This window comes from Benincasa hispida, chromosome 10, assembly GCF_009727055.1.
Source record: "Benincasa hispida cultivar B227 chromosome 10, ASM972705v1, whole genome shotgun sequence".
Taxonomy (NCBI): Eukaryota; Viridiplantae; Streptophyta; class Magnoliopsida; order Cucurbitales; family Cucurbitaceae; genus Benincasa; species Benincasa hispida.
The window spans coordinates 47,093,964-47,118,254 of record NC_052358.1 but is presented as its reverse complement, the minus strand read 5'-3'; the positions used below and the strand labels follow the sequence as shown (position 1 = coordinate 47,118,254).

The following is a 24,291-nucleotide window of genomic DNA, read 5'->3' as shown; positions in this document are numbered from 1 at the left end:
GATGAAAGTTGAAACTCATCAGGAGCATGGTAGGGAAAAATATCAGCAACGTTGAATGTGTTGCTAATGTTCATAGATGTAGATAGATTTATCCGGAAGGCATTTTCTCCAATTTTTTTTTAGTATTGTGAATGGGCCGAATTTTCTGTTGGTTAATTTGGAAGAACTTCCAGCTGGTAGTCTTGATTTTTTGATGTACTCCTTGACTAGATCTCCCGGTTGAAAAGTTTGTTTCCTTCGATGAACATCAACTTTGTCCTTATATCTTGTATTGGCAGCTGTTAGGTTTTTCACAATTTCTTCATGTATCCTTTGAATTCTTTCCACCATGTAATCTGCCTCTAGGTTGCTGTCAACAGAAGAAGGTAAATTAGTGAGGTCAAAAGTTTATCTAGGATGATGACTATAAACAATTTCAAAGGGATACTTCCATGTTGATCTATTTTGCCTATTGTTGTATGCAAATTCTGCATGTGGATGTGCAAGATCCCATTTTTTGGGTGGTTCTCCACAGATGCATCGAAGTAGACTTCCCAATGTTCTGTTTTTCACCTCAGTTTGACCATCTATTTGCGGATGGCTTGTTGAGCTGAACTTTAACTTCTTCCAAAGACTTTTCCAATAAAAAGAAAAAACCTCATGAATTTAACATTTCTGCTAGATACTATTGATTTGGGAATTCCATGTAAACGTACGATTTCTTTGAAAAAAAATTTGAGCAATATTTAAAGCATAGGAGGTTTTCTTGCGAGGGATAAAATGAGCCATCTTGCTAAATCTATCAACAATAATGAAAATAGAATCAAACCCTCTTTGTGTGCGTGGAAGACCGAGGATAAAGTCTATAGAGAGATCCTCCCAAATGTTTTGGGGAATTGGAAGTGGGGTATAGAATCCAGTATTTTGAGATTGGCCTTTTGTTGTTTGGCATACAAAGCATCGTTTTACAAAATTATTTACATCTTTTCTGAGTTATGGCCAAAAGAATTTTTCAGACAACATTATATAGGTCTTATCTCGACCGAAATGACCAACTAATCCACTAGAATGAGCTTCATGTATGATGGCTTCTCTTAGGACCCTTGAGGTATACATAACAAATTACCTTTAAAGAGATAATTGTCAAACAAATGATAATCATTAGGGGCAGAATGTGTATCACACTGCTGCCAAATTATATGAAAGTCAGGGTCTAGTTTATAGCAAGTGGGTAGGTGATCAAAAGCTGTGATGGTGCCCTGGAGAAGAGTTAGTAGAGATGACTTTCTACTTAAAGCATCAGCTACTTTATTGGTGCTATTTGAGGTATGTTTTATTACAAAATCAAATATTTGGATAAATGTTATCCATCTAGCATGCATCCTACTAATATTTTTTTGTGAGTGAAGAAACCTGAGGGAATAATGATTGGTTAGTAGAATGAATTCTTTACCTATAAGGTAGTGTTCCCAATATTGTAAGGCTTTTATTAAGGCGTATAATTCCTGTTCATAAGTGGTCCATTTTTGTCGAGGTTCACTTAGCATTGCTCCTATTCCAACACCACTAGCATCAACAACTTTGAAAGGCTTCCAAAAGTTTGGTAAAGCTAAAACATGGGGGTGGTTAACTTTATTTTAATTATGTTAAAGCTATCCTATGTTTCTTGATTCCAAGTAAACTTCCCCTTTCTTAGACAATCCGTTAATGGAGTTGCTAATGTGCTATAATCTTCTACGAATTTTCTATAAAATGAAGCTAACCCTAGAAATGATTGTACCTCCTTGACTGTGGATGGTATTGGGAGGATCGACTTAAATTCTTTTAGAGCTAATAAGAAAACCAAGGAAAGAAATTTTGTTAGTTAAGAAAGCACATTTCTTCCGATTAATGACTGATTGATGAGTGTCAAGATATAGAAGACATCCTGTAAGTGTGATAAGTGTTCCTCTGAGCTCTTGCTATAAATTAAGATGTCGTCAAAGTAAATAACGACAAACTTATTTAAGAATGGTAGGAATATTTGATTCATGAGTCTCATGAACGTGCTAGGTGCATTTGATAACCCAAATGGCATAACCAACCATTCAAAGAGGCCTTCGTTGGTTTTGTATGTAGTTTTCCATTCATCCCCTGTCCTAATTCGAATTTGGTGATAGCCACTATGGAGATCTATTTTGGAAAAGATTTGAGCACTTGCTAATTGGTCTAGGAGATCACCTATTCTAGGGATGAGAAATCTGTATTTGATAGTGATTTTATTTATAGCTCGACTATCAATACATGGGCGCCAATTACTATCCTTTTTTGGGGCTAATAGAGCAGGGACAGCATAGAGGCATAGCTTAGGTTGGATATGCTGTTTTTTGAGGTCTTCGATAATTTCATGAAGTGCTTGTACTCGGATGGGCTCATTTTGTAATGGGGAAGATGTGGAAGTGAGACTCCGGATATAAAATCAATGTAGTGTTGAATGTCCCTTAATGGAGGTAAGTTGAAGGTTCCAGATGTTATTCATGGTGGAATATTTCATCAAACACTTGTTACAAGCAGAATTGTCACTCATAATTCTTGCCAAATTCTCTATTTTGGTTGCAAAATGTGGTTTGTAGATGAAATCAATTTCATCTCATTCTCCTTTGGTTAATGTTTAGCTTGGTGGTTTTGTCTAGGAATTGAACTGTTATTGTTGAATTCTTGTGTTTATGCACCTAAGTCTTACTTTTTTGCCCTTAAGAAGTTACATCTTTTTCCTAGTGGTTGCAAGCTTTGAAGCCACAATTTAGAATTGATGAAAAGAGAAAACAAGAAACAAACACACAGTTTACGTAGAAAACCCTAGAATAGGGAAAAAAACCACTATTGAGATTTATATTTTATTATTGGTTTGATACATAAAGTACAAGGGAACAGACCAAATAAATAGACAATGGGAAGCCCTAGGTACACAAGAAATTACAAAAATGCCCCTAGTTGATAGGCTATTTTCGAGAAGAACTCGTGATTTGATCCTTGCACTTATGGCCTTATTGAGCCATTAGTATCAAAAGAATACAAAAAACCATAATCAGAGGTACCACTTATGTACTTGATGATTCATTTGGCACTCAGCAGATGATTAGCTTTTGGTTTTGCTTGATATCTTGTACACACTCCCACGACAAAGGCTATATCTGATAGCTGTAAGATACAAAAGACTTTTCTGTACAGACTTTCATTCACATCAACACCGTCAGAATCTCTGGGGCTTGTTTCTATCCATACAAGGCTTTTTGGAGTTTATAAACATGATCTAGACACATAGGATCCACAAATCCCTTGGGTTGCTCGACGTAGACCCTTTTAGTTAAGTACCCATTTAGGAAGGCACATTTGACATCCATCTGATAGAGTTTGAATTTCAGAAGACATGCAATACTCAAAAGAAGTCTAATAGCTTCCAGTCGAGCCATTGGTGCAAAAGTCTCATCAAAGTCAATACCCTCTACTTGAGAGTATCCTTGAGCAAACAATCTAATTTTGTTTTTTGTAACCACACCTTTCGCATCAGACTTGTTCTTGAAAATCCATTTGGTACCAATAACATTGGCAGGCTCAGGGCAAGGAACCAGAGTCCATCGAGACTTTCAACTTGCATGGGTCCCATAAGATCAACGTGTATTAGTTTAGGTACACGACTTGTAACAATTACAAGATCCGGTCTGTGAGACACCCTTATTTGCTTGCCTACTTGGACACTCTCCAATTCTTCCTCGACCACTAACATTTGGAATACCGATCACAACCTTTTTGTTAACAACCTATCGAATAGCCTTGATGCTTACATGACCCAACTGTTTATGCCATAAAGTAGTTTCATCATGCTTAGAAACAAAACATTGATGCTGAGAATCAGTAGGTGTCCATAAATAACAATTGTCAGAAGATCTCTTACCAGTCATGACAAAAAATTTAGCATTATCCATGACAACACACCCTTCTTTTGTAAAATTCACGTTCAGCCCTTGATCACATAACTGGTTAATACTAATCAAGTTTGCAGTCAGGCCTTCTACTAGCATTACATTCTCAAGCACTGACAAACCAGGATAGTTAGTGTTCTCTTTCTAATGATTTTCCCTGTTGCTCCATTACCAAATGTAACTTGTCCTGATCCTACTTTCCGAATATCAGTAACATAGTTTCTTTCTCCTGTCATATGTCGAGAAAAACCACTATTGAAGAATCGATCCTGTTTGGTTGAAGTTCTAAGGGATGTAAGTACAACATTACAGAGATTTTGATTGTTTTTTACTTTAAATTTGCTTCATTATAGGAGAATGAGATCTTCTACTATTGAAGTAACCAAATGACTGTGAGTTATGTTCAAAACTCCGGTAGCCATACAACTCGTAGTAGTAGGGTCTAATATAGCCTCTTTTTCCACATAAGTGATAGATCCACTACTCTTTGCTCGAATGATTCTTGCTTTGAAAGTGACTAGAAGTAGGACATTCTGGTTGAGCATTTTTTTCATGTTTCTTGCTCTCTAACAAACACAATTTTCTGTTTCCCTTTATCTGAACTTTGATGTCTATTGTGAGACCTGGAACCAGTAAAGCCAATACCACGAACATCTCTGGAAGACTTGCCTTCAGACAAGATTTGTTCTAAACAAATAGTTCTAAAATTTAACATTCTAATAGATTTGCTGATGGACTTTTTGTCTAATTTGACTTTATCGAGTTCACGTTTCAAATTTGACATAACTTCCATAAGGTGAGCATTATCAACAATAAGAGGCTCAATTCTTGCTTTCTGAACATTGAGAGCCTTAGCATACTCACACTTCTGCTTGTAAATTTCATGATAGGACATTGCAATAGATGAGTCATGGGAATCCTCATCAATCCTTATTGTAACAAATTCATCGATAGGCATTTTCTCCTTTGAACTATTTATGAAATGCAACTGACAAAGGCCTTGACATCTTCTTCTAGATCACTACAGTCATCAGACTCCTCGTCAGACAAGGACAAAACATAACTCTTGTTTTGCCTCTTCAGAAATGTCGGACATTCTGACTAATAGTACCTAACTCTTGTTTGGTCACTATTAGTCTTGTTTTGCCTTTACAGTCATCAGTCTTCACATTCACGACATCCAAACTGTTTATCTTTGTTCATACCATTACCATTTAGTTTGTCAGAATCATTCTTTGATCTTTGAGTTTGTTGTACATTTAATCCAGAGCTGTTCCCCGATTTGGCCATCCTTGGGGTGGAAACTAGATTTCCTCTCAAACTTCTTGGCATGCGAAAAAACTGTTTTGACAGTAAGGAGATTGGATCAGCAAGATTTTCTTCGGTCTTCTCTATTGATTCAGATGAGTGCTTTTCAATTGAGGATTGCAAAGTCATTCCCTTGTTCCTCTTCTTAGGTTTGTCACCAAGTGACATTTCAAAGGTAAGTAGAGATCCAAATAAATCATCAACCTTCATTACGGTGATATCCTGGGCTTCTTCTATTGCAGTGACTTTCATATCAAACTTCTTAGGTAACGATCTGAGAATTTTCCTGACAAGTTTGTCTTCAGAGATCTTTTCTCCCTTGGTAAATGATTCGTTTGCAATGTCAAGTAATCTGACATTGAATTCAGCAGTAGTTTCTTCTTCTTGCGATTTTTAGAGCTTCAAACTTTGTGGCCAACATGTGCAATCTAGATATGTTAACTTTGGATGTTCCTTCGTGAGCAACAAGAAGAATATCCCAGGCTTCTTTAGCAGAGACACACGTATTGATCATCAAAAGATATTTTTATCAACACCATGAATATGACATCTATGGCTTGTGAGTTTCTAAGAGAGGCTTCGTCCTCTTGAGGATGGGGTCCAACCAACAATAATGGACTTCCAGGACTTGTTGTCTAAGGATTTTAAAAAGGTTGATATCCTTGCTTTCCAGTATGCATGGTTTGTTTCGTCCAATACAGGAGGACGTGTAGTAGATCCTCCTTCCTTTAATCCTTTCATTTGAGAGGGCGGATCACAACACTGGAGATAATGGTGACCCGCTCTGATACTAATTGAAAATAAAAAAAGGAGTTGACTACTGCAAGATAACTATGTTAGCTACAATGTTATAACATTCTACACAACTATTACAAAAAATAATCAAGAGACAGATGAACACAAGAGATTGGTAACCCAGTTCGTTTAAACCATCTACGTGTGGGAGGTAGTGTACCTAGGAAAGATAACTTCACTAAGACCAATGATAAGCAGTTACAACGTAGTACTTATTTGTAATGATAACACAATTACAGTGACTCACGAACAACTTTATCACCCAACCGTGCATCTAGGCTTCCCTTAGGTTTAAGATTTCCTCTCACGGAAACTTAAGTTCCCTTTAAATAGTAGTATCAGTGAAGAATGTCTTAGGCTCCCCCTAAGATCGAGACTCCCTCTCTGTAAGACTTGAGCTCCCCTCAAGTCGTGAGACTCCTTCTCACTTGAATTGTATCTTTCCTTCTAGGAGCAAAGTTTCCTGTGCTGGAATGACACAAGCTCCTCTTAAGCTCTGAGAATCCCTTCTCAGATGAATCACGATACACAGAAAGTAAACAGATTGGAGTATGTCTCCAAGTGATGCAACTCTCTCCTTACATGATTGATACACTTTCAATGTTGCTCTCGTATAGATAGAATGACCAACTCGAACCAGAGATCTGAGCAACCCTAACTTCCATAACAGTCACATACTGGAAAGGAAAAGAATTGGCAAATAATGATGTAGAAAGAAAAACCCGATAAGGAAAGTATTTTGCAGAATTTGCATTTTCGTAGAACATCCCTTTGATAGAAAACCACAAATGCAGAGATAACTCAAGTAACATTTGTGATACTTAAAGAAATATTGCCAATCACATAATATCTAACACAAATGAACACTTAAACTCGAACAAGCCCGAAACAAAAAAAAAATGAAAAACTTGCAAAGGTCGAATTTAAAACTAATGAAGACCCACTAAGCATGATTGCTGAAAAATCAAGGCTATAGGAGGATAAAACAGCTGCTGCAGCAAACCAAATGTTGATAAGGGAAGAAATCCGAACTTTGAGCTTGATAGAACAAGAAACTGCTGCTGAGGAGTCTAAATACAACTTTGATGTCGAGCAAAAGAAATCCCATGACATGAAATCCCAAGCCAAGAAACTGCTGCTGAAGAAGGGCTTTTGTAATTTTTGACGAGTGTTGAGAGCTTGAGATTCATATCTCTGTCATTGAAATTTTAGGGCTATTAGCCACCGAATTAAATGCTGAAGATAAATCTACTCCATTAAAACTTGGGGAAAATGAAGGCTGAATTAACTGGTTCTTGTCCAGCGGGATAAAATTATTTTCCAATAAAACTTTAGAGTTTCCTTCTATCTCGGGAAGAGACAACTTTTGAAGAAAGTCTTTGGGAAAGTCCAAATTCCTCTTTGCCATGGAAAATTCTTTGATTTCTTTCCCACCACAAATTTGATAATATAGCTTCAACCCATTAACCCAAAGCAACCTAGCTTTGGAATTTATTAATTAGGGGCCAATAAGATGTTGAAAGGTGTTGCTTCTTTGGCTCTTACGTAAAGATAGATCTTTGAGGACAAGTCAGTTATTGTTAGATGATATGATATTAAATTTGCCTTCAACTATTAGGGGTCAACCAATGATTTAAGATGGTATCAAAGCAATTGGTCTTGGAGGTCCTCTGTTCAAATCCTTGCAACTTTATTTTCTCTCCAATTAAAATTTATTTCTACTTGTGTTGGGTCTTCGTCATATTTCATGGCCACAAGTGAGGGGGAGTATTAGCTGTTATGACACTAAATTTTCCTTTACTCATCAACTTAAGCTTTTGGATCAATCGTTAATTTAAGCGTTATAGAGAATTTCTTTTGGGCTAATATATAGTACATCGGTGTTGGTGTGCAAACCACAAGAACCTCCTCCTTCTTCTTCTTCCTTTTTTTTTGATGGGTTTCTCTTATCTCGGCCCTTAGGTTGCCCTTTTTTTGATCAATACAAGTTCTTGTTTCTTGTAAAATTAAATTGTAATAGACTTTGTTGAGTAAGGTTAAGAGTCCAATCTCTAAATGCTATATTACATCAATACACTTTTTTTTTTTAAAAAAAAAATCCGGCTTTATCTGTATTGCAGATGGAGGACACCACCTTCTGCTCAATTTTGGATATACTTTGCAATATATACCGTGGGGAGGTTTGGATGTATAATGATCAACGATTGTGATCATTCTGTAGTTTTTGCTTCTTGTTCTCGTTACATCATTTGCTGATTATTTTCTGTCTGTATTTTTTTGCTCATAAAAATTGCAGGAAGCACTTTGCATTCAGTTCTGGGACAGAGAGAGTTTCACTGATGGTCCTATTCGATGTCTACTTTATGACCTAGAAGGTGAATTCCCTTTCAGGCTTGTGGAATTTGTTCGTTTTTTATCATCTCTATGTGAAGGAGCTTGGCCAGCAAAATGCGTGTAAGCAGTGTCTCTATTCTCCAGTTCTTATTCGCCTTGACATTGGTGGAAAACACTGTACCTTTGAAATTTGTAATTCTGAATCTTTGGGTGCAATATCATGTTGAATTTTTGCATTCTCTTCTGAGTTGGAAAAATTGAAGTCAGGCATGTTGAATATGAAATTCTTAATTCCTTTCACGATGAAAAGTTTTTTTATTATTATTTATTAATTGGTTCACCCTGATTAGAACATCTTTGAGGAAAAATATGTCTTTCAGTTTCAGAGGAGGGCCCAAAAGCCTGGTGGGGGAGGAGGTTAGATAAATAAACTAGAAGAAGGTTATAGTCGTCAAATCGGCATTACTGGGTTTAGGGTTGGGGAGAATTTTTTATGCAATAATATCATACACCTGCAGAGGACTTACCTTCTCCATCACTTCTCCTTAACGAAGCTTTCTTATAATACCTTGATAAAGAGCTACCAAATCTCCCATCCTCAACCAAAGTGCTGGTCAATATTAAGGTAGCTTTATTATTAAATTTGAAAAGTGAAATACACAGAAGAATCTAATGAAGGCCGACAAAGTTTAGAAATGTTCCTCTTTGTTGTTGGTGCTTTAAAACGTTTGTTAAATGATATGATATTAAATTTGCCTTCACCTATATGTTTAAGCTTTTGGGTTAGGGTGATTTTAGATGGTCTGGGAAGTCATATGTTCAAACCCTTGCAATGTTATTTTCTCCCCATTTAATATTGATTTCCACCTGTTGCGTCTTCTCCATATTTTAAACCCTCCAAGTGAGGGGGAATGTTAGATGATACGATATTAAATTTTCCTTCACCCACAAGCTTAAGCTTTTGGATTAATTGGTGATTTAAGAACATTTAATATTTTTTTTTAGATGAGAAATATTTTATTGAATGAATGAAAGCAAATAAGAAACACTAAAATGCTTAAAAGGGTGTCTAGTTTACACCAATTGAAAGCTGTAGACAACCAAATCTATGAAACTATGAAAAACTGAAAAAGAAAGACAGTTATTGCACTTGCTCCATAAAGTCCAAAAGAAAACTCATACTATAGCCAATTAGACCATTTTCTTTGTACCAAGAAAAGGATGTCCCACCAGAAGAGATGCAAGGATTATCAAAAATATTATTTGGACGAGCGAACTACCAAAGGCTTCCAAAACGATATGCTAGATGCAAGAAGCAAAAGAGCAGTGAAAAAAAGATGGGCAAATGATTTAAAATGGCTTTGACACATCAGGATGGAGATGTAGACATATATGGCATACACTGTTGAAGATGATTGGCAGTATTAATTGCACCAAGAGTAAGCTCCCATAATTTTTTTTTAAAAATTTTCTTAGGGAAATGGTCCATCGAAATGGCAGAATATAAGTCTTTCACAAGAGGTTTAACCTTATGCACCAAATCATGCATAAGAGATTTCACCAAAAACATAGAACAAGGTCCAATAGTACTTGGCACAACAAGCTGTCTCCACAAAGCATCCTGTTCGTGCAGAAATTGCTAAATCCATTTGGCCAAAAGAGGCCAATGTTTGAATTACAAAGAAACAAGATATGCTCCAAAAATTAAAACGAAAAGCGAGGGATCAACATGGGCACACAGATATCTCAACTAGGTTGACACACCCATAGCACCTTCACCATATCCCAATAATGAGACGTTCTAATACTCAAATTACAACGGAAACAACAAATGGAAATGGAAACGATAGAGTTTCGACCACAAAAGTTGCCAACACCAGGACTACCCATCAATTTTGGCGTCGAGTAGTTTCCCAATTGACATTATGCATGCTATCATCACCACCAGTGCCCTCTCAAAAGAAATCACGAATCAATTTCTCCGATCTCTTAATAATTTTTGTAGGAGAATAGAAGAGAGATTCTATTGCAGGGCCAGAAAGATTAATCCCAAAAAGCTCACTCATCGAGAAATTAATAGATAAAACAGGGTCTTCTAAAAAAATGAATAACCTCAAAAAGATGTTGTAAAGTAGTACGGTCAACAGTAGAATAGAGCAAAGTATCGTTAGCAAACTGTAAATGGCTCGAGGATAAAAGACGAGTAACCAATAGAGTGAGACTCAATAAGACCCTTTGATAAGCTACGGTCCATAAGATGGCTTAGGCAATCAGCAACCAAGATAAATAAAAAAGGAGTGAGACAATCTCCCTGTCTAATGCCTCAAAAAGGAAAAATCTTACCTTGAGACTCACCATTAATAATAATTGAGAAATTTGTATAGAGATACAACCATGCATCCGCAATCTCCAAGTGGATCCAGAACCCTTGGCCTGAAAAACAACATCCAGAAATCCAGTCAAAGCTTTTTCAATGTCCAGCTTAAGAACCACTCATTTCCCATTTTGAGATCAATCATCAATCAATTCATTAGCCATAGAGAGAGGCATCTAGAATCTGCCTATTTTCAATGAAAGCAAGTTGATTAGGAGCAATGGTGTATGGAAGGATCATCTTTAGACAAATGGACAAAACATGGGCAATTATCTTATAAGCACATGGGATCAGGCTAATAGGACGGTAGTCGGAGATTGACTTGGAATCAATTTTCTTTGGGATTAGACAAATATTAGTCTCATTCAAGAAAGCATTGATAATCCCAACATCTGAAAAATCATGGATCATATTCATAATGTCTGCTTCAAAGTAGGCCAGAAAACTTAAATAAAATCTGCAGCAAAACCATAAGGACCAGGAGATTTACACGCAGCTAAAGAGGAAGCAACCTTGAAAACCTCCTTAGACAACGGTTGTCAAGATCTGCTGCATGGTCGCTACTAATGGGGCTCCAATTGATATTAGTCGGGAGGAACCGAGGACAACATTTCAGAAATCACAAAATTTAGTTTCAATAGTACCTCTCGTCAAAAGGCTTTTACCATCCCGAGAAAGGATTTCAGTGATGAAAAAAAAAAAACGATGAAAAAATTGAGTGTTTTCATCCCCCTCGAGGAGCCCTTTAAGCTTACATCGTTCCCTCCAATAAATGTGTTCTTGTGCTGTCAAACATTCAATTTGTTCTTTAAGCGAACAATGAGAAGAAAGTTTGATGTAGATTATGAATCTTGGAGAATTCTTGAAGGAAAAGTACTATTTATTTAGTTTTTTTTCCATACATGATGGGGATTATTCCTATTTATAAATTTTTAATACAAGTGGGTTAAAAAGGGTATTAACCTAGACTATTACCTAATTAACCCCATTCTTCTTACATCAGACTTAGGTCTTGTAATTGAGAGGTTTTTTGGAGATGTCAAAATCAAAAAGAAAAAAATCATTAATAGAGTTGAGGAGATTGATTTGAAGGAAATGGAGGGTCGTCTGGATCCTGCTTTGAAAGAGGAGAGAGATTCTCTGAGAGAGGAGTATGCTGATATGATTAGGAAGGAGAATATTAGTTGGAGCCAAAAGATGAAAGGGAATTAGGTTAGGGATTATAATTCTGCATTTTTCCATAGGGTGGCTAGTGGGAGGAGGAATAAGAATTGTGTAGATTCTTTGGTTAAGGGCAATGGGAAGTGAACAAGTTGTGACAAGGATATTGAGGAGGTGGTTCTATCGGTGTTCTCTGACCTCTATAGTCCTGTTGTCATTCCAAAATTGTTTATTCAAAGGATTGATTGGTTTCCTATTTTGCAGAAGGAGAGAGAGGAGCTGGTGGTTCCGTTCTCTTTAGATGAAATTAGGAAAGCAATTCTTGGGAGTGATGGGAATAAATCCCTGGGTCCAGATAGTTTCTCCATGGCTTTTTTCCAAGATAATTGGAATCTTTTAAAGGGGGGAGTTGGAAAATGCTTTTAAAGAATTCTTTGAAAGAGGTATTTTGAACGTTCCATTTTGGAAACTTTTATGTGCCTTATTTCCTAAAAGGAGCGTGTAGAGAGAGTTAAGGATTTCGGACATATTAGTCTTATCACCGGTGTTTATAAGATCTTTCCTAAGGTCTTGCTAAGGTCTTTGCTAATTTTTAGATGATATAATTAAATTCGTGTCCACCCATAAGCTTAAGCTTTTCGGTTTATTGGTGAGTTAAGATGGGATCAAAGCAGATGGTCTAGGGAGGTCTAGTGTTCAAGCTCTTGCAATGTTATTTCCTCCCCATTTAAAATTGATTTCCACTTGTTTGGCATTCTTCATATTTCAAGCCCACAGGTGAGAGGAAGTGTTAGATGATATTATTAAATTCGCCTCTACCCGTTAGCTTAAGCTTCTGGGTTAGTTGGTGATCTAAGACTAATCTTTTGAGGTATAAGGAACTTTTGTACTTGGGAGACAGACTCTTGATCAGGCCCTTAATGCCTTTGGAAAATTAGAATCTTTGGAAAATTTAGAAATAGATAAAAGATTATAGGCTAATTTTGGAACATGTAAGACCGATTGGAGAGAAATATTTTCAGTCAATTTAATAGTTCATTTTCCTGCAACAGAATAAAAACTACCGTTGGCAATTCTAATTTTCTCATTGCAATATAATGGAGAGTACAAATTAAAAGAAGACGAAGAACTAGTCATGTGATTTGAAGCTCCGGAATCAATAATCCATAGAGATGAGTTACTACACGAGAATGTCTTGGGACCTATGTGAGTCAAAGAAACACATGAATTACTAGATGAAAAATTGATAGTTGACAATTATAGGATTTGATGAATTTGCTCTTGTAACATGGTAAAAGATTTAGCAAATAGTAGAAATCCACCCAAAAAAGGAAGAGTTTTTATACCAAATCCAAGAGAAGCAACCCAAACCAAATGAACCAGATTTTAAATAAACCAGTACACCAAGCTAGGCCAAATGCTAAACCAAGCCAGACCAATTGTTGGAAGAGGAACAGGTTGGTGCACTGGGCGGCATCCGGCACGACTTCAAATCTGGCGGCTAGGCACTAGCGGCAGCGCGAGTTCTGGCAATAGTGGCTGGCACCGACTGTTTGAAGAAGAAAAACTAGGTGTTGCGTGAAGGCGACGACCGCTTGAAGAAAACCACGAACGAGCGCAAAGGTCTGCAATTTATTATTATTTTTTTAATTAAGATTGTCGATGGCCGACGGTTGAGGCGAGCGTCAGTCGGAACCCACGAACAAGCACGACTGCTAGCTAGCCGGTGTCTCTGATACCATGTAGAAATTGGAGGAATAGAACTATTAATCTCCTTTTTCTCTTATTTAATATGTGCAGATTAGGTTTTTTTGTATAGAAGAAAGACCTTTTACAAATATGGAAAGAATAAAAACAATAAAGGAAAAAATATTCATATACAAATATAGAAATTCCAACACTCCATATAAGATATTAACCTGAAGTGGAGTGCTTTCATCCACTCGGACAGCTAGGAGATTGAAGCCACTAGTATCTGTTTCTTCGATCTTTTGCTTTACTTTATTTTGTGTTTTTGGTGAAGTTGTAGGGGCTGAATATTGGATTTGTAGTTTCGGAGAGTTTTTTGTTCTATTATTGTATTGATCTCTTCCAAGAGCTCTTGTAAGTTCTATTTTCCCATGTAATTGTTTGAGTCAAGGTTGGCTGGGATGCTCCTTGAGCTTAGTGGATTTGCACTAGTTTCTTTTTGAATATGATGAAGGCACTAAGGGGATGTCAACCTAGTTGAGATGCCTTGGTGCGCCTACTAATCCTCAGCTATTCTTACATATAACATTGTAAATTGAGTATTAATCTCATTTTATTTTCTTAATGAAAAGGCTGGTTTCTTGTTAAAAAAAAGAAAAAAAAAAGAAAAATCTTATCTTTGGAAGTTTCTTTGTCAACACATCAATAATTTGCTCTGAATCGCTCCCGCGTCAATTTTTTCCTTTGTAAAACGTTTATCAACCTCAATATGTTTTAACTTATCATGAAGAGGTTGTGAAAATGTTTTGTAAGTGTATATTTTGTCGACTCCCATTCATAATTTTAGAACTCAAGGACACAGTTATACAACATATAGAACAGATCTTGTTCAAGTAAGGTCATGACTCCTATTCATAACTATTGTTATAATTCTATAGTTAGGATTTTCCATTCTTGTAAATATTTTGTGATATTTTCCTTTTCTATGCTTTGTACACTTGTATATATTCATATCTTTGATGAATGAGTAGAGTATTCTGATTCTTTCTCAAACCTAAGAGTTTTACAACTATCAAACAGATCTAAGTTTTGCCAAATCCTTGTCTGCTTGTAAAAATATTTTGTAGTTGTTCAATTCAAAGCACAATTTCGAGGTAAGATCAAACTCTCTGATACCACTGAGTGAGACGTGTAAGAGACAAATTCCAAAGAAGTTCAAAAGCGATTTTTATTAATGATGGCAGGCCCTTTAAATAGGTAAAGGGGTTGTAACAGAACTTTGGCCAGCTGGAATAACTAACTAAAAATATGACAACTTAATTAGACAAACAAGAATTAAAGGACCTAGTCCACTAAGGCAAAACTGAAATTAAAATGATTAAGGAACATTTGAATGAACCCAAGAACTAACAAGAATGGTCATGATTCTCAAGAATAGATGTCCTAGATAAGCGTGTTTGACAATCAGAGCTCTGATAAGCGGTATAACTGTCCGATGAAGGGCGAAGTTGCGAGCAAACAGGTCACGTGGTCAGACATGTCTAAAATGGCTTGTCAACGTACGACGATGCGATGGAGATATGTTGTTGCAGCTAGGGTAGGTTTTATGTTTTCTGCTCGGATACCTTCTAAAAATAATATTTTAATGAATAATAGCTATTTTTCTTACCTTACATAATTACAAGAGTCTTACTTAAAATAAAATAGACCTAAAAAAGAAAGGGAAAAAATCTTTTCATAATAATCACATTCTAATTATTGAAAATATAATAACACACATTAAGGGATAAATCAGCAGAGTTTTATGTGGATTTTTAAGGAGAATCAGGTTCTTCTTTTGATTATTTTGCTGGTATGTTGTGTGAAATTTGAAACCAAGAGATACAGGAGGAGTTTTAGAGGAGTGGAAATCTCTTTGGGAGATTTGAACCGTTCAGGTGTTTGTGATCATTACCCAGTTTTGGTCTTATCCTGTGTCTGTTATTGTTAACAGCTTCAGCTATTCGTTGTAATGCTTTTGACTTTGTTTTACTTTTTTCTTTTTGGCCTGATTTTTTATTGCCTGCTAGTATCCACCTTACATTTCATTTCCTTTATGAGTGTATGGTTTCTTTATATCTGCTAGTACTATATTTATTTATGTTCTATTATCTCGTCACCTCTCCTTTGTTATTTTAGATTTAGTCTTACTCAATTGCCTTGCAGTTGTTACCATCTTATGTTTTGATTACTTTTAATAGGTTTGACTTTCTAGATAAGTCTGTGGGCATATCATCCTTGTTTGAGATCAATAGCAGTACCTCGGTGGATAGTATCCCAGAGATTGTGGAAACTCAACAGCCATTACTTGTTCCTGGAATGGAAGGGCTGTTGATTCCCTGTAAAACCCGTGGACATGTTTTGAAAGTGGTCGGTGGAAATACTGTTCTTGTACGTTGGGAGGTAAATGAATGAATTAATATTATTCTTCTATTTGAACTGGTTACTGCTTTGGTGCTTTTGGTCTTTATTGCCAACAAAAATTTCACAGCTGTAGTAATATTAAAATGGCTATTTCAATATTCTTAGAGTAAATAATCAAAAAGACTTTAGAGTGGGGGGAGTCAGTTTTGGGTGTATTCCCTTAAATACAATTCGGTTAAAAAGTTTTCAAATAATGATTGAAGCCATAGGAATATTTGGACCTGGCTTTATACCTCCTTATCATGAGGCTAGAGTGACATGCTTGAAAAAGGAAGTAAAACATACAAAAAATTTAATGAGTTACCATGAGGTTGAATGGAAAAGAAATGGTTACTCTTTGATGTCTGATGGGTGGACTAATAGAAGAGATAGAACCCTGATAAATTTTTAGTGCATTATGCTGTTGTGACATTGTTTTTGTAATAGATTGATGCATCTTCAAACTAGAGAAAAAGTATTTGAACTCTTGGATAGCATGGTGGAAAAGATAGGAGGAGAGAATATTGTCCATGTTGTGACTGATAATGTTTCAAACTATGTCCTAGCTGGCAAATATTTGGAAGTAAAACAACCACATTTATATTGGATACCATATTTAGATTTGATATTAGAGGACATTGGGAAGATAGATCAGATCAAAAGATGTCTTAAAAGGGTTGTAGCATTAAGTGGTTTTATTTATAATCACTTGTGCATACTTAACATGATGAGAGAGTTCACCAATCAACATGAATTGGTGAGACCGGTGGTTATACGTTTTGCAACATCGTTTTTTATCTTAGCAAGTATCCACAGGAATAAAGCGAACTAGAGAAAGATGTTTATTTCTGAGAAATGGACGACTTCCAAATGGGCAAAAGATCAAAACAAGCAGCCGACATCGTTTTGATGCCATCCTTTTGGAACTCAGTGGTCTACACTTTAAAGGCATCTGGACCCTTAGACTTGTCGATGATGATAAACCTACAATAGGATATATCTATGAGGCCATGGATAGGGTAAAAGTGTCCATTAAGAGTGGGTTTAATGATAAAGAGATGAAGTACAAGCCAATTTGAGAGATCATTGATAGAAGATGAGATTGTCAACTTCATCAACCATTACATGTTTTTGGATATTATTTGAATCCATCACTTTTCTATGAACACAAGGATAGAATTACTCAAGATGTTGAAGTCATGAGTGGTCTACTTAAAGTTGTGCAAAGATTCATACCATCTACTAGTGATCAAAATCAATGCACAGTGGAATCGGAGTTATATTCCGAATCTAAAGGCATGTTTAGCATTGACTTAGCAATCAATACGGGGAAGGTAAGGACATTCCCTACTACATTAATAGTGTATATTAGCAATATTTCAAAAAGTGGTCAGGGCGTAAGCCTTGAGTCACGTCTTGAAGTGTGGCGGCAGTATGATGCCTTAAGGCTTATGCCTTGAAGGTATCTAAAGAGGCAGAGGCGTAAGCCTTTGTGTGAATGCCTTTGAGGTGTTAATGCGTATACCTTGTTTATAATGTTGGTGGGCCATGGACCCACGTGGTGGATCATGCTGAAGCAAATTAACTTGGAGTGGTGCCAGCGATCTGCATGTCTTCTAATTCAATTTGGTTGTGGGCCACCACTGTGGGGCCAACAGTACATATAAAATTCATTGAAAATTAGAAGTTGAATCAGTTGAATAAAGTCAGAAGGCTCTGTGTTATTTTATAAAGTTGATTATAAGTGGCTGCCTGCAATCTGCATTAGCCATGGAAAAAAGTTGCAAGTGAAACTGTAAAATTTTTTAGCAGCACAGCAAGTGGTAAGCTTTATTATTGTTTTTCCTTTCTTTGCTCTTTGTTTTTCTTTTTCTTTTTCTTTTTCTTTTTAATTTTTTTTTCATAGTGTATTTACCATTCTTTTCTACTTCAATTTTTTTTCATTTTATTTTTTTTATCAAATTTCTATTATTGTATCTTTTTTTTCATTTGTTTCTCTTTTTTTTTTTTTTTTTCTCTTTTCTTTTCTTTTCTTTATAGTTATTTGTTCAATTTCCTTGCTTTCTTTTTCTATTTTCTCCAATGATATTGGATGAAGAGGAATGAGTATATATTCAAAGTGACAATGAAAATGAAGATGAAACTATTTGATATGATGATGACTTTGTGGAAGATTCTAGTAGTAACGGTGATAATGATGTTGGGGATGAGCTTTAGATTTTCAGTAACAAAATATTGGTGGAATATTGAGACTTTTTTTTTTTTTTTTTTTTTTTTTTTTTTTTTTGGTATCTTATGTACTTGTTAAAAATATATGAGGTTTTATGTTTTATGATTTAAATATGTTTTCTTAATTTAAAATGAGACATATGCCCCATATCGCCTTGAGGCTTAGGCCTCTACCCGCCTCGCCTCTCTATGAGAAAACGCCTCAAGGATGCCTTTAGCCTTTTGAAATATTGTATATAAGTATGCTATTTCTAAATCATGTCAAATGTGTGAACAACATCATGGTGGGTTCTTTATGGTGGTTATACTCCAATTTTGCAAAAGTTAGCCATGAGAGTCCTTAATCTGATGTGCAGCGCTTTTGAGTGTGAGCGCAATTGGAGTGTTTTCGAACATGTAAGTGATTATTTTGTTTTCGACATTCTTAATTTAAGATTTAAAATAAACTTCTAACTCCATATTGGTTAATAATTTGTAGATTCATATGAAAAAGAGAAACAAGTTAGAGCAGAAATGCTTAAATGATCTCATTTATATAAAGTATAATCAAACACTTAGTGCGTTTTGATTTAAAGGATCAACTTGCTCCAATCTCCTTAGATCATATAGACGAGAATAATGAATGGCTGGTCGGAACATTGGATGAAGAAAATCATGAAGATGAAGTTGACAATGAGCTAGTTTTTGATGACGACGATCTCACATGGGGAGATGTAGCTCGTGCTAGTGGCGTTAGAGAACCCATCACGTACACTAGATCGAAAGGAAAGTCAACTGCCTCTGCCTCCACTTCTAGAGTTCAAAAGCAAACACCAACTATACAAGTGGTTAGTGATGAAAATGAGGACAACGATGAAGAGGAAATAGACATTGAGAACAATATCCAAGGAAGAGCAATGGATGGAACCATATATTTAGATGGGAAGGATGTTGAGTTTGACATTTGATCATGTTTTAAACTTTTACTTTAGAGTTTTGATTTTTATTGATTAGATTACTATTATTGATCTTTGAGGTTTTGACATTTGTATATAAACTTATGTTCTACTTCTACATATATTATTTATTTATTTATTCGTTGTGCCTTGCTTCGTTGGGGCGTTGCCTTTTTGTTGCCTCTCCCCTTGAGGTGATCAAAGGACTTGTCGCCTTGAGGGGTGCCTTGTGCTTTGAAAACACTTGGCTTGACGTCTTCTTGGTGCCCTATCCGAAATTTGTTATAACTCCCATCTTCTTCGGATAATTAACAGTGATGTTGAGGCGACCCCAGGCGTGCACCTCAGGTGAGAGGCGATGCAACTTGGGATCTTCTCGCCTCTGTGCAAGTCAAGGCGAGCACCTTCAATCATGTGCTCGCCTACTTGCGCCTTTTACCATTAACAAAGGCGTTCGCCTGGATTGTAAATGAGCCAAAATGTGATTTCTTTTTCTAAATCAAAATTATTTTCATAAAGTGAAAAGAAACAGAAATGAGATCGAAAGGATTCACTAACCTCTCATGGAGCCCAAAGGGCAAAGAACTTGTCAAACCAGTTTCTAAGAACTAAGAACTAAGATTTAAGGAAGAAGGGTAGATGGGATGCCACATGCATGCATGATAGAAGTTGACTTGGAAACAAAAGAAAGAAAAGGAAATTTGGAAAGGTGCATGACTAAGTTTGAAGACTGAAGTGAATACACAGAAACCGAAAGAAAGAAAAGGAAAACTTGAAAGGTTGGATTACAGATTGCGAAGGGACATAAAGTTTCAAAATGGGAATTTAGAAGGTCAAACGTAAATAAATTTTAACCAATTACTTCAATAGAAATGGGTGGGTGCGAGTGGTGTTTTAATCTTGTTACAGTTCCACAAAATAATTTATTGTCTTTGAGAAAAGGTGGGAACACTCCACGAAGAAGGAAGCCTTGGAGAAGGAAATTCAATTAATACTCTGACTTATTTTTAATACTTATTTAGCTATTCTAATGTTTTATTCATGTTAATACTTAATAGCAATAATTGATTATTTTTTGTGTTAAGTTCTTGGTCATATATTCCATTTTATATATTTTAAGACTTGACATTTGAATGTTTTAACTTTATATATATATATATACACACACTCATTGTGCCTCACTTCACTCAGGCCTCAGGCCTCGCCTTTTTGATGCCTCTCTTCTTGAGGCGATCAAAGGGCTTGTCGCCTTGATTTGCACCTTGTGCTTTGAAAACACTATATAATTTAGAATTTTGATCCATAAGTCCTAGCATTTGGGTTTCGGGTTGGTGCTGAAAAAGGATATTTTGAGGTCTTCTTTCTTGAGGAATCACCGAATCTTGGTTGTTGAGATTTAAAGAAAAATTGGTTTTAAATCTTGGTTTTTAGATGTAAAAGTCAGTGGTTGTTGAGTATCGGTGAAGAAAGAGAAAGGAAACATATGGGAGGTTTTAAACTTTTTGAGTATGAGTGAGTAGGTGATCAGTGCATTTTGATGATGGAAAAGTCAGTGGGTGAGTGCTAAAAACCCTTAGATTTGAAGGATGGATCGGACCTTAATTGGTGGACAAACTATTGTTTTTTTAATTAAAAAAGTTTAGTAGTCGCATGTCCTAGAATGTCCTTCACATGTTCCAACTTGTTGGAAAATAGGAAAATAATAATAAAATATTAAGACACTATTTTGTGTGTTGATGTCCGACACCAACACTTGGTCATTTTAGGAATGTCGGTGCTTTATAGGTTTGAAGTAACGGAAGTCTTGAATGAGATATTTTATTTTATCCCAAATATATTGCTTCAAGAAAAAAAATTAATATTTACATCTTTCTATTCAAATTTATCAAATTCTGTTATCATTTTCATATTGCTTTTTTTATTTTTTGAAATACATAATTGTTTTGCAGTATAAACTACCAGGGATGCTCATGTTGCTCATGCGTTTGGCCCAAGGAATGTATTTGAATAACAATGAACAAGTTGTTATACTTGACTTGTTGAGTCGAATGGTTTCCTTTAATACGGTATTCTTTTTTACTCTTTTTATGTTGCTTGGTTATTGTAAACTTTTTCAACTCTTACTATCATTCATTGGATCTTAACGTTTCTGTATTTTATTCTTGGAGTCTCCTCTGCAGACTGTTTTTTTCCATTCATGTGAAGTGATGCATATTGCCATCTGTATAAGTAGGCTGTATTTTTGGAATATGATCGTTTAAGGGCCTCATGTTTAAGGGCCTCATGTTTAAGGGCCCTTTATCTTGGTGCTCTTTCAAGGTCTTTTGATGAGTTTTCTTGAGAAGATACATGTCTCAATTGGAATGCTTTTATTGTTGTTTTGTTGTTACATTTTCTTTTTTATTCACTCCCTTGTGGAGTTTGTATCTTTGTCCAGTAGTCTCTTTTTATTTCTTCAATATAAAGTTCATATCTTGTTAGAAAAAGAAATAAAGAGAAAAGATAGTTTGTTGCACATCAAGGATCTTTGACTTTAGACATAGTAACAAGTTATATGGGCTATGTATTTCTTGAGAACTTTAGCATATGCATCTGCGATCTTCCTGGAAGCATTAGCTTCCTAGCAAAGAATCACTTCCTTTTGAAGTCTTCCGAATTCTAAATCTATTTCTTTGGGTTGAGAATTTTAGTCCTTCATTTTGTAATTATATATCGCCAATGGAATAAATAATGTCTCTTTAAACAAACTTTCATCGAAATAAAGGACAGAATATGAAAAGAAAGTGAAGAGGCATACTAAAAGGCTGACCACTAAAAAGAGCCCAGAACTAACTAAACAAAAAAGCATCCCATTCAAAATAATAAGACCTTGCAGATGATTAAAAAAACGTCTTGAAACTGACACCCATGTGAATATGCAGTTGCTTCTTGAGATTTTTTTGCATGGTTATTTTATTGTTTTATTAACAGTTACAACGTCTTGTATAGGCTGTCTGTTTTGCTTTGATGGGTGGTACACACATTTCTAATCCTCAAGTTGCAGACAGAGCTTGTCCGACAGAAAAGAATTTGTGGTGATTTTAAATTCTTTTTATTCTGTTAAAAAGTTCCATTACTTATTTGTTATCAATCCGTTAAATTTAGTATTGTTCACCAGGTTGGTTGAGATTATTTGTGTTCTCGTGAGAAACTTATCTCCTAATTCAAGTAATGCTGCTGCGATGTCCATGGGTCTAAATATTTTGTCAAAGATGTTGAAATGGTAATCTTAGAGTTCTTAAAGTTGTTTTTCACTTCACAGTATTGTAATTTTCTTTTCAGGAATTACTCCTTTCATCTTTTTCTAATACATTTTGGTTCTACTTCTAGTTTCCCTGCTACGGTCACTCCCCTGGCACTCCAGGCAAATATTTTCAATGTTGCTGGCCACGATGCACTGAGGTGAAGCTTCCTTTGTGTCTTCTTTATTTTCCCTGAATATATTTATTGTTGTGTTGCTAAGTTGCACATTTTCAGCAACTTGAAAGTTGAAACTGCAGCCTGAATTTTTCAACAACAGAAAGCGATTATTTGTTTTCGTTTAAGCTTAATAATACAAAATGCATAAAAAGCATTTTCAAGTTATATTTTACCCTGAATATTTTAAATTGTTGTATCCCTTTGTTAGCAAGCTCTGTTAAGAATTTTTAATAGAAAATAAAAGATTGGGGTAAAAGTAAATATTTTAAATTGTTGAGGGAAGAAACAATGCTTGATGCTTGCGAAATGTTCTATTACTTGAGTTCCTCAGCATGCCATAGATAAATTAGTTATTTTTGTCGTGGTTTATTTATTTTTAATTAGAGACAGAGGAATGCCAATTTTCTTTTGGCCGCACCTGTATATTATGCTTTTGTATGGGTTGATATTTTGATATTTTAAGGTTTGATGTCCTGTCCACAATCTGTGTATCCTTTTTATGAGGAAGAGGAGGATTCGGTTGTTTCTTAATTTATTTTTAATAAAAAATGTGATTGTTGTACATTCATGCTCGTTAATTAACTTCAATAACTTTATTCTATTCGCAAATGGTAATTTTTCTTCTTTCTTTTCTTTTTTCAGTGAGTCATGGCTTCAATTTGGAAAGCTCGCAAAGATGTTGCTTATTGATTTTGAGCACAATGATACTGACTCCCCGCTCTGCATATCACGTATGTTCGGCTCTAGTTTGTAATAATTTTTGGCCGATATGATTTATTTCATTTTGGCCCTTCACTTTCTTGGCTTTTGATAAAAATACTGAAAAATTCGCACCATTTATACACGAGTTTAATATGTATCTATACATAGAAGCCCTAATTTATGAATAGTAAAATTACAGTAAAGGAGAAATTGCTAGTTCAATGAATTCATTGCAAGCACCATTTGTTCAAAGTAAAAACTGCTCGTAAACAGAACTTTGCTACATCAATTTGGTGAGTTGTTTTGCAATGAAAACATTTCAAGTTAGAGAAAAAAAATTACATTTTTGGTGATAGGTGGTTACAGAAGTATAAAAAAAATACTTTATGATAGATAGTTTGTTAGAGTATTAATATAATATTAAATTTATTGCCACCCATAAACTTAAGCTTTTGGGTTAATTGGTGATTTAACATGGTATCAAAGCTCATGAAGCCCAAATGGGCATTCAGTTCCTAAAAAAAATAATTGGGATCCGATCCAAAAATGGTGACACCATCTTGAGGGGGATGTTGAGAATCCTACATCGGAAAAATCAAGAGACCTCACAATCTCTATAAGGTAGATCATAGTTGGGCTACTCCTCTCATTGCCAATTGGTTTTGACATGGAACCCCATGTTATCTCATACTGTCCTCACTATGTCAAATCTCCATAATCTCGTCTCACGAAAATTTATAGTAGACTTGATATGGAACCGTGGTAGTTTTTAAAATCTTTTGATTTGATAGTCTTTGGTTTCAATATGTTTTATTTAAGATATCATAGATTTCTATGCCTACAATCATTTACTCAGAGCTTTATTTAATTTCCTACTTTGAAACTATCATCCTACCATCTCAGATGTCTTTTTCCTCTGAAT

The 24,291-nt window shown here is 35.5% G+C and overlaps 1 protein-coding gene across 2 annotated transcripts in view; it reads left to right on the top strand.

The window, feature by feature from the left end:
• The window catches only part of LOC120089385, an 86,301-nt gene that overhangs the window by 38,764 nt on the left and 23,246 nt on the right, over positions 1–24,291 (top strand). For both annotated transcript variants that reach the window (XM_039046836.1, XM_039046837.1), the window contains 8 exons: positions 8,165–8,224; positions 8,341–8,498; positions 15,843–16,044; positions 21,158–21,274; positions 22,197–22,282; positions 22,366–22,470; positions 22,578–22,649; positions 23,310–23,398. In XM_039046836.1, the coding sequence (XP_038902764.1) occupies positions 8,165–8,224; positions 8,341–8,498; positions 15,843–16,044; positions 21,158–21,274; positions 22,197–22,282; positions 22,366–22,470; positions 22,578–22,649; positions 23,310–23,398 (889 nt within the window). The remainder of the gene's footprint in view (positions 1–8,164; positions 8,225–8,340; positions 8,499–15,842; positions 16,045–21,157; positions 21,275–22,196; positions 22,283–22,365; positions 22,471–22,577; positions 22,650–23,309; positions 23,399–24,291) is intronic.